The sequence below is a fragment of the Sinocyclocheilus grahami genome, unplaced genomic scaffold, assembly GCF_001515645.1.
Source record: "Sinocyclocheilus grahami isolate Dianchi unplaced genomic scaffold, SAMN03320097.WGS_v1.1 scaffold19.1, whole genome shotgun sequence".
NCBI classification, from domain to species: Eukaryota; Metazoa; Chordata; class Actinopteri; order Cypriniformes; family Cyprinidae; genus Sinocyclocheilus; species Sinocyclocheilus grahami.
In genome coordinates this window covers 65,528-76,585 of record NW_015505198.1, presented here as the reverse complement: position 1 = coordinate 76,585, position 11,058 = coordinate 65,528, and the positions used below count along the sequence as shown (strand labels likewise).

General features: G+C 35.5%; 2 protein-coding genes across 2 annotated transcripts in view; both read right to left on the bottom strand.

Moving 5' to 3' along the window:
* Positions 1–4,772: 4,772 nt before the first annotated feature.
* Positions 4,773–7,327, bottom strand: LOC107555444 (pentraxin fusion protein-like). Its single transcript, XM_016238259.1, has 3 exons — positions 7,272–7,327; positions 5,830–5,902; positions 4,773–5,756 (listed from the first exon to the last, which is right to left on the bottom strand). Exons 2-3 carry the CDS (start codon positions 5,888–5,890, stop codon positions 5,140–5,142), a joined length of 678 nt encoding a protein of 225 aa, XP_016093745.1. The 5' UTR covers positions 5,891–5,902; positions 7,272–7,327; the 3' UTR covers positions 4,773–5,139.
* Positions 7,328–8,711: 1,384 nt separating this feature from the next.
* Positions 8,712–11,058, bottom strand: part of LOC107555097 (pentraxin fusion protein-like) — a 3,433-nt gene continuing 1,086 nt past the window's right edge. The window contains exons 3-4 of the mRNA XM_016237791.1: positions 9,289–9,352; positions 8,712–9,184 (exon numbers count right to left, since the gene is read on the bottom strand). Of these exons, the coding sequence (XP_016093277.1) occupies positions 8,712–9,184; positions 9,289–9,340 (525 nt within the window). The 5' untranslated portion in view covers positions 9,341–9,352. The remainder of the gene's footprint in view (positions 9,185–9,288; positions 9,353–11,058) is intronic.

The window sequence follows — 11,058 nt, the reverse complement described above, 5'->3', positions numbered from 1 at the left end:
CACACACACACACACACGCTCCTGCTGTCTGGCCCAGCGGCCTGCCCCGTGCCGCCTCTCGTCCGTCATGTGGAAAACTTTTTACCAGCATATACACGCAGACACATGCCCAGAATAACCCCCACTCCCTCTGTCTGTCTGTCTGTCTCTCATCCTCAGAAGACACGCATGTTTACTACATAATGCGTATAAAATACAATAACCTATATACTACACATGTGAATTCTGGCATGCTTTTTCAAATTTAAATAAAAAATGCAATAATGATTGGCTTTCATTAATATTTTATAAATTAATATGCACAATTTGTCAGCTTTAATACTTTAAAGCAGAGATTCTCAAACTTTTGTGTCAGTCAAACCCCTCTGACCTCCTTCCTGAGATTTTAAGTTATGTCAGTAATTTAACATTATTATTGTATTATGTATACAGTATTATTTATTGGTTTTACCAGTGTACTGTAGGTCCATTTATTTATTTTAGACTTTCAAACAAAAAAAAATTATATTTAGATTTATAATTGATGAACTTTGCAAGCCTGATACTGTTATTGAACAGAATTGACACTATTGACTTCTATAAATAAATACATTTCTTCTTTACAGCAGAATTGAATATATTTCATTGATGAATTTTGCAATATATTGACACTTATTGAACTTAATTTTTGTGTGTAAAGCTGTTATATTAGGATGGTCTAGATTTTTATTATTAATATTATGAATTTTTAGTTTTTGTTTCATTTATATATACATCCAATTATTTTAGTACTGTTTTAGCATCAAGTTAAACTAAATGTAAGTGAGCAATGTTGCCTTAGTAACTAGCTAAAATAAGTTTAAGACTTTAAACAAAAAATAAAATATAAAAGTTCAAGTGTTTGTGGTTTTAGTATTAATTAACTATAATAACCCGTTATGATTTCATTATTAGCTTTGCACCACCTCACAAACCCCAGAGATTTGCTTTACTTGCTTTACTTTTTGACCTTGACGTTGTTCCAAACCCTTATTTTGTTTGTTTGACAAATGTTTTCAAGACTGTCCAAACTGCTCTTTCTAAAACACATTACATTACAGAAATAAAACTGCTTGCAAACTGGTTTAAATTACATTTTTGGAAGTATGGCTTCATATCTCTGTATATGTAATCTGTATAAGTATGACTTCTGTATGTATGTCTGTCTCTATTCATAAGTATGGCTTCTACATCCCAAGTCCCATTATTATAAAGAGCCCTCTGGATATTCTGCAGTATTCCTTGCTTTGTCTTCCACAGAATAAAATCAATCACACATGTGAAGATAGCAGAGATGAGTAGGTTCTTCCTCTATCTAGAGTGTTGTGATGTTACATGTGATTCCTCTCTCTGTAGCTTCGTCACCTACATCACTGTCTGGAGGTGAAGCGCTCCAGAAACACTTCACTCTGAGCATCACAGGCCTTCTTCAGTGGGGTAAGATGTGCCAGTGCGGAAACTCTCTCACTCTCTTAATCTGTGCTCAGTTTTATACATACAGCTATCTGTGAATGAGAGTTACACTTGACAAAAAGTAATGACGTTTTGCATGCAATAGCATTTTTTACATGGCGGGTAATATGAATTTTAGGTCAAAGCAAATGAAGATTTTGGAATAGGATTGTGCATTAATATATTGTGGGCTTTTTCTCATATATATTAATATTTTTATTTAAAATGTATATCCTTTACATATTCCCCAATGATTCAACATATGTCATGATATCCACCTTATTTTGTAATGCGGAAGTGAGATATTTTTCTGTGAATACTGAATATGTGAGACATCCGATACATATGGCAAAAAAATCTAAATATTTTCAAATATAAATTAAGTATATTTCAAAATATACAAAAAAGCAAAACAATATATTTGCTAAAACATGTTTCAAGATATATTTATGTAAATATATTTCCTTCCAATATATTTTTGGGCTTTTTTCTATTTTTTTAAATATATTAAAAATATATATATTTTGCAAAATATATTTTGCACTCAATATATTTCAATCCAAGAAAATATGTTCACATATGTCCCATTTAAAGAAAAACTTATTTAACTTAAGTTTATAATAACTTTATATTTATATGTTTATTTAATAACTTATTTTTATTTGTTGTCTATGTGAACATATAACACATTTGAATAAAAATAATAATGAATAAATCCTAAATGTAGACCTAAGCTATGACTGGAAATTTATCTTCTTGTCTCTGAAAAAAAAAATTGCCATATGAAGGTTGAAACTAAATATATAAAAAAAAATATTTTTTTTTTTTTTATTTTGTAGTGTGTTTTTGTATTTTTTTGTGTTCTCAAATGCCTTAAATATGTCTAATATGTTTAAATAAGTGTTTTATATATATATATATATATATATATATATATATATATACATATATATATTTCATTCAGCTTCACTGTTTAGAACATATATTTAGCATTTATTCAAAATATATTTTGGGCCAGAATAGCACAAATTACCATTATTTTATAGCCATTATCATGAACTATAATTAGAAAAAAAAGTGTTCAGTATAATATTAGCGTTGTTTTGAGAAGGTAAGACTTGAGATCAGTCTCGAGAAACTTTCTAAAGAGCATCTCCATAACGCCACCTAGTGTGCAGCAAAAACTCCTCACATTTACAAGCCTGGTTAACTTTGCACAAAAATACTGATGAAATCCGGAAAAGCAGGAGTAAAGGCTGAGATGTTAAACATATGATTTGGGCCACATTGGAATGACTGTCAAAGCGTAATCTAAATTCATCCAGTTCTGTAGCTAATGTGTAATGAATGGAAATAACATCTCGGTATCTAATCAGTCATGTTTCAACACATCATTATTTAAACCCTGGCGACAGACATACAGAATAAAGCAGATCTCAGTGATGCCTCAGAGTCACGCAGCTGTTTTTAAAGTTCATGATAGGATTCTCAATGAGCCAAGGCTGTTATTTAGTTTTGCCCCAAAGTTTTGCCCCTTTGTGTCCTGCATATTAAATACTGACATTATTAAAGTTCTCATATTTAAAAAATGTACAGTCGACCATATCAAGAAGTAAGAATGTGTAATTGGAATTGGAATGTGCAGGCTTCCGGTTTCATTCACCTCCAGTTATTTTACCTGTGCAAAAACAGCCCATTATGCTGCTTGATATTGCAGACCATATAGCCTAGGCCTACTTGTTATTTTTGCTATTTGTGATATATTACTTAATACACTTTGTTATAGCTACTTCATCATTTACCTATATAGCTAATGAATCAGAAAATAGCTTACTTCCTCGTTTAAAATTAAGATGGATGCAGTCCTATTAATTATTAAATAGCTGTTATTGAATGGGTTACACGTGATTCAGAACTGGTGTGGTGCTGTTCTCTTGTGACCACATGGAGAAAGTGCTGCAAAAACTCACATCGACAAATATATAATTTATTACATCACCGTTTTTAAATACAGACACATTGTTACATCTACATTTAATTTAAGTTCTTAGCAGATATCTTGGTTACTAAATCAAATGATAAAATTGAGTAAGTGTCAGTTATTTGAGCAGGTAAAGATTAGTCTAATGAAAACTGTTACTGTGACATAAATAGGCTATTACTGTTAGTACAGTACGCTTAAATTAACCATGGTTTTATTGTAGTAAAAGTGTAGTAACCATGTTTTTTTTTTTTGGCGAATTGATTAGCATACCATTTGTATAACCACAGTTTTACTACAGATACCATGGTTAAACTATGGTTAGTGTAGCAAAACCATGGTTAATTTGTAGTTACCACTCTATGGTTTAACTGTAGTAACCATGGTTTTCTGCTTTTATTTGTAGTAAACCCATGGTTCATTTTTGTAAGCGATATTAAACATCTAGGTTTAATATTTGAGTTATGACTGATCAATCTATTAGTTCACTTTTAAATAAGATTCATCAGCCATCGATTATCTCCCCCCAAAATAAATAAATAAATAAAAATAAAACTAATAAAAACTATGTTGTGATGCAAAAATATTTGCATGTTTACTTATGCTAAGGTGACCAGACGTGCCACTTGCTGGGGACACGTTCTGCACAGGATTTCTAAATTGCCTAAAAAAATAACCAGGGCTGCGTTCAGCCCTGACAAAACGGTGCAAAACGTGTTTTAAACGGAAACGGTGGTGCGTTGAACACTGTTCTAATGACGCAAGAGTTGCAGCTGAGAAGGCCATTCTTTGTGCTCTTTTTGAAGAGTTCTCGGAGCCTGATGAAATCGGTATAAATACGTGTTTAATACTGCAAAATACGCTCGATGTTACAGTCACTGCCCTTGCCCTCCAGAATAAAAGAGAACATCCCAATCAAATGAAGGGATTTGTGGAAACTGTGGTTCCTAATTATTGTGATCCAACATTTGCCTCGCATTTCAGGATGAAAAGACAAACATTTCAGGTGAAGGATAATCCACTTCTTACGGATATGGACCAGAAGACATTGCAATTACTAAATGATATTTAGACGGACTTAAAGAAGTTCTTGTGCCCTTATTATTTCAGTTATTTTGCCTTTAATGTAAATAAACATGTGCAAACAATATAGGCTACTTGCTCTTGTGAATTTATTTGAATGTTAATTACATTGTGCGAGCTGTCTCTTGGCTGACATGTTTGACACACCCACCAAACAAGAGAAAACGCATCTCAAACCCCGTTGCATACCGTTGCACACCGTTTCCAGGAGCCATGTCGTTCAAACTGGAAACCGTAGCAAAACGGTGCACACCGGTTTGAGCTTGAACTTGCCCCAGGTGTTGGTTGTTTGCGCTGCGCCGATCGATCGATCGTTGTATGACATCAAAGTACCGCAAGAGCGATTCGAAAGCATGGGGCCATCTGCGCTGCTCGCTAGCTCTCGCGGTACGTTGATGTCATACAACAATCGATCGGCATCAACCAAATAACCAGCACCAGGTTATTTTAGGCAATTTACAAATCCTGTGCATATAACGTGTCCCCGGGAAGTGGCACGTCTGGACACCTTGACTTATGCTGTTGGCATATTTCCAATTAAACAGAATATTCTATGAAGAAAACGATAGCAAATTAACAAACATTGTTGTATGTGACTGAATATTTTAATCATCTTGCACAACTAGCACGTTTCCTTTAATCTCATATTCGATGGTGTTCCAGTCAAACACGTTTCCCCTCGGCACGCGCTGCGCGTGGTTCAGATACAGCGCTTTAATCTGGTTTCCGGTGAGGACGTAGTCCCACATGTTCAGGTCCGTGAGCTCGCCGGCGAAACTCTGCACCGCCTCGAAGTCCCCCAGGTGTTTATCGGGGTCCTGGCCGAGAAGAGCGGTGCCCTGCGGGTGGATGCTGTGACCCGGTTTATACAGCTGGAACGCGCTGCGGTGCCCATTCACCCAGAAGGCCGTGAGTCCGGTGCGCGAGGCCCAGGTGAGGCACAGGTGAGTCCGGAAGGTGGAGAGAGGAGGCAGGTGGAAGAACGCTCCGTCGCCACTGAGGTAGAAGGACACACGACCGTCTTTCTCTCTCCACACGTTGAGCTCGTCAAAGTCTGGCGTCCGGTAGGCGAAGAGAATGATCTGACGCTCGCCCTGGAGCTCCGTCGCGACGCGCATGCAGAGAGTCAACGCAGTAAGGCCCAATGGCTTTTTAGGTGTGAGTTTAACGTAGCTGAAATCAGTCTCATACGGGAACAGAAGCACTTTACCAGCAAGACCCACTGCAAGACAAAATAAAATACTGTAACAAACACAAAACAAGCACAAACTCCTGCTGTATTAATTTGAACGTACCTTCTGTAGCTGCTGGATTCAGAGAGAGCAGAGAGAAAAACAAAACCACCGGCACCAACATCTTGCTGCAGGTCTGAAGGAAACAGAACAATGAAATAATAATACATAGGCATACATACATGGATAAGTACATTTGTAATGTACAGTTTAATTATACATAATTTATACTGTTTTTAAAAGGGGAAAAAATATATTTTGCAAAGTAAATTTTGTTCTAGAAGTAAAATTGTTATAAAACTCAATGCAAATAAATTAGAAAAAATACATAAATAAAAACCACTGTGCAAATTAAATACTATAATTGTGCTTAAAATAACTAAAGCTACAATTGAAATGAAAAAAAAATTGCTAACATTTTACAATAAGGTTCCATTTGTTAACCTTAGTTAACAAATACTAACAACGAAAAATATTACATTTACATTTAGTCATTTAGCAGACGCTTTTATCCAAAGCAACTTACAAATGAGATATATATATATACTTATAAAGCATTTGATTTGTTGATCTTAATGTTGATTCCAACATTTACTAATACATCATTTAAAATCGAAAGTTTATTAATGTTATTTAATGGACCTGAGCTAACATGGACTAACAATGAACAGTTGTATTTTATGAACTAATGTTAACAAAGGTTAATAAATACTGTAAATTGTTATAAAACTCAATGCAAATAAATGAGAAAAAATACATAAATAAAAACCACTGTGCAAATTAAATACTATAATTGTGCTTAAAATAACTAATGCTACAATTGAAATGAAAAAAAAAATTGCTAACATTTTACAATAAGGTTCCATTTGTTAACCTTAGTTAACAAATACTAACAACGAAAAATATTACATTTACATTTAGTCATTTAGCAGACGCTTTTATCCAAAGCAACTTACAAATGAGATATATATATATACTTATAAAGCATTTGATTTGTTGATCTTAATGTTGATTCCAACATTTACTAATACATCATTTAAAATCGAAAGTTTATTAATGTTATTTAATGGACCTGAGCTAACATGGACTAACAATGAACAGTTGTATTTTATGAACTAATGTTAACAAAGGTTAATAAATACTGTAACGGCGTATTGCTCATTGTTAATGTTAGTTAATGCATTAAATATACTTAACATATAGAACCTTATTGTAAAGTGTTAGCGACATATAAAAATGGCAAAAAACCTACAAATTGAACCAAAATTTAAATGAAAACAAAATATAAAAATGAATTAAAAATATTAATAAAAACTAGTATCTGTGATACTAAAATAACACTGGTGTGCCATTGCTATCGAATTACAGAGCTGCATTATTATTATTATTATTATCACTATTATTACTACACTGTACCATTTAGTATCATTATGCATCTAAGTTGAGATGATTTTCAATGATATATAAATTATGACTAAACAAGGCAAGACTTCCAGAATACTTACTGCGTAGCAGAAGGGTGTTTATTTCTCTCTGAGTGAAGAAACGCTGCTGAGCCGCTTCCCTCCTTGCACCATCATGTCATCAGACAATCCAACAAAAGATGCTTTGTGAGGATTCACACAATCATGAGACCGAAAACTCATTAAAGAGACAAAAAGAGGTTTTCAAATGTCTCTTCCTCTGTATTTCTGTGTCAACCAAATGAACAGATGATAACAAATGTCAAACAGGTAGACAGAGCAAAACCTTTTCACTGCCTCATTCTTATATTAAATCATATTTAATTGAGCATGAACGTACTACATCACTTTTTCAAAGATGTGTTACAGAAGTATTCGTTGTTCAGACAGTTTTATCTGAAAGAAGCTCAGTCGAGCTCAGCTGGTTGTAATCAGGAGGTTCTCCAGTATTTAAATGCATTGGGAATGAGCTCAGATTCAGGAACGATCCTCCTCACTGTCTTTTTATAATCCAGTGATATGGTGTGAACTTCAGTAGAATTCATACTAAAATAAAAGATCACAGTAGGTGTATTAAAGTCATTACACAGCTTCAGGTTTGAGCCTCCCCACTATAATTTTTTCTGTTTAACCTGTAAAAGAGAAGTTGATGTTTCCTACAGTGACATTCAGTGCATGCCGTTTTATAGACTCATTATTAAAAGACTATGTGGAGCATGTGTTCTTGTATTAGAGTAAAATAATAAACTGCAGAAAGAATAAAATGAGTGCACTTTGTACAAATACACTCATCAGCAAGTAGGACTGACCTAAACATTACTCCTAGTTGAGTAAATCAATTCTCAATCAAAGCCTCTGTCATATTAAATCACACTTAATTTATAAGCATTACAATAGTTAGCTTATAGAAGTCAAAGATACAGAAGGGTAATACTTCATGTTTAGCAGGTCTTATTTGAGAGATGATCCCCTATCATGAACTAGAAGGTCTGATGTATTGAAATCTTTGGGGTTTGAGCTTAGACTGAGGAATGGTCCTTTCTAACACACAGTGGCACGCTGAACTTCATAAACAACATTTTTTAAATTCTCTGTAGTTTTTATAGACTCATTTTATGAGTGATTATATGGAGCCTGTGTACTTGTATGTATAGCTAATAAAAAAAACTCACCGGGGGCCTATTTCTGTCAGGACCACTATCGTCAAAGATGATTGACAATTAGCATACAGTTTGGATTGGCGGTATGGTTCCGTTCTGGGCAAGAACTCCCTGCGCATCCATGCAGCCTAGCATGGATGAGAGCAGGGAGAGCAGCGATAACCCCCCCAGGGTAACAGAACAGAACCAACATAAATGTATTGCAGATATCGTTAAAGTTCAATAATGTTATGTACACATTTTAGAATTAGTCTGATTCAAAGGAGAATCAGAAGGCTGAATCCTGACTGACAGAGGAGGAGTTGGGGATGGAGGAGGGTAATTAGCTATTGAGCAATGCGAAACTCTGCTCCGCATCAAAGGTGCTCACATATGCATCGGGGTCCTGGCCGAGCAGGACGGTGCCCCCAGGACGGATTGAGAGACCTTTTCTATAGATCTTGAATAAACTACGATGTCCATCCACCCAGAAGGCAGTGAGACCAGTCGCAGAGTCCCAGGTGACACACAGGTGAGTCTGGAAGATGGAGAGAGGAGGCAGGTGGAAAAATGCTCCATTGCTACTAGACTGAATATACAAGGACAAATGACCACCAGCCTCTCTCCACAGGTTCAGCTCATCGACGTTAAATGTGCGGTAGGCGAACAGAATGATGTCCCTCGTGACCTGGAGCTCTGTCGCGACACGCATGCAGAGTGTGAATGCTGAAAGACTCAGTGGCTTTTCAGGAGTGAGTTTAACAAAGCTGCTGTTAGTCTTGGTTGGAAACAAAAGCACTTTACCACCAAGACCCACTGCAAGACAAAACCAAAATAACACATAAAATCTATATATGCATCTTTTACAATAGACCAGCAGAATCTCACTTACAACAATTTATAAATGAAAAATGTGGTACCTTCAGTAGCCGCTGGTGTCAGAAAGAGCAGACCGAAAAATAAACCCAACATCGTTCTGCAGGTCTGAAGGAAAAACAAAACATGCAAGAAAAACCATTACTTCTTTTAGCAGACAGCCTCTTCACTGCATCTTAAGTGTTCAGTCACTTTTAGAGGCAAAGGTCCTGTTTACATTTAGTATTAAGATGCGTTTTGGTCGATCAGATCACATTTATGGTTTACACCTGCTTTTTTAATCCACCACTTTTGACTACTTTCCTGATTTCTTTCAGAGGAGGGTCTATGGGTGTATGTACGGGCTGTTCTGATCTTTCTATCTAAAATCGAGAAACACTTTCAATTGACTTATGATTGCATCTTATGAGACTGTCTTTGGAAAACCGTGGTTTTAAGGAGAAAATGCTCAGCAATGGTGTTGACTGATGCATTTTCACATGATCTGTCTATAATCATATTGAAAACCCAAAACAGACATGTAAACGATGTTAAAGGGGTCATATGATGTTGCTAAAAAGAACAGTATTTTGTGTATTTGGTGTAATGAAATGCTTATGCGGTTTAAGGTTAAAAAAACATTATTTTCCACATACTGTACATTATTGTTCTCCTCTATGCCCCGCCTTTCTGAAACGCGTCGATTTTTACAAAGCTCATCGGTCTGAAAAAGTGAGGTGTGCTGTGATTGGCCAGCTATCCAGTGCGTTGTGATTGGCCGAATACCTCAAGTGTGTGACGGAAATGTTACGCCCCTCACCATACTGTGATGATGCCCTGTCAGGCCGGAGCGATGATTAAAAAACATGAAAACCCATTATAAACGAGGCATTCGTTGCATCCAGTGGGGACATAATTATGGATTATAATGACTTATACTGTCTTTTTACACGTTACGTTGCATCGCGCCACGTAAACATAAAACCATGTCTGCATTTGTGATCGGAGAAATGACAAATAACAAGCACTACTCTACACTGCCCAAAAAACTTGCTTTAAATATATAAAATATAAAAACTCTTTAAATATAAAAGACATACTTACATTCTTTGAGTCAGAACAGCCGGCATTGTAGTCTACTCTACCAGGAAACAGTCCTCCATAAAATGTGCTGCACACATCCGAATATTTGGGTTGAAGTGTTCTGGAACAGTGTTGTAAATACAACTTAACCACTGATTTCTAGTCGTATCCATTTTTGGAAGGCCAAACAAAGTAGTTTCGCTTTCACAATGAAGCACACAGCGTCTTTACGACATGGCGGCGGAAACAACAAAACTACAGTGAGAATAAAAGTTACGCCTTCTTTCTTTGCGCAAACATTTGGGCGGCGTTATGCAAATTTTCCCACATCGTGACGTAGACATGTGGGGGCGTGTTAGAACAAGGCGTTTTAGGTAGGTGTGGTTGACTCTTAACTTTTATAAAGAATATCTCTTTGGATTTGAGACTTTAGTCTGTGCTACTTTACAGATCTTCTTTATGCAGCAAGAGCTTGTAACACTCCAAAGAGAAAGGAAAAATTGAAATCGCATCATATGACCCCTTTAAGACTTGTGAGTAAAGAATCACTGTTATGATTGGCTAACATCACTGCATTGGCAGTGCTGGACAGTAACTGATTACATGTAATCTGATTTCATAATTAGATTCCAAAAATTAAGCACTTGTAATTATTTTATTACATTTTAGAATGTGCATAATCAGATTACAGTTACTTTATGGATTACACGTTATTCACACAATGGCAGTGATTTATATATATAAAAAAAAAA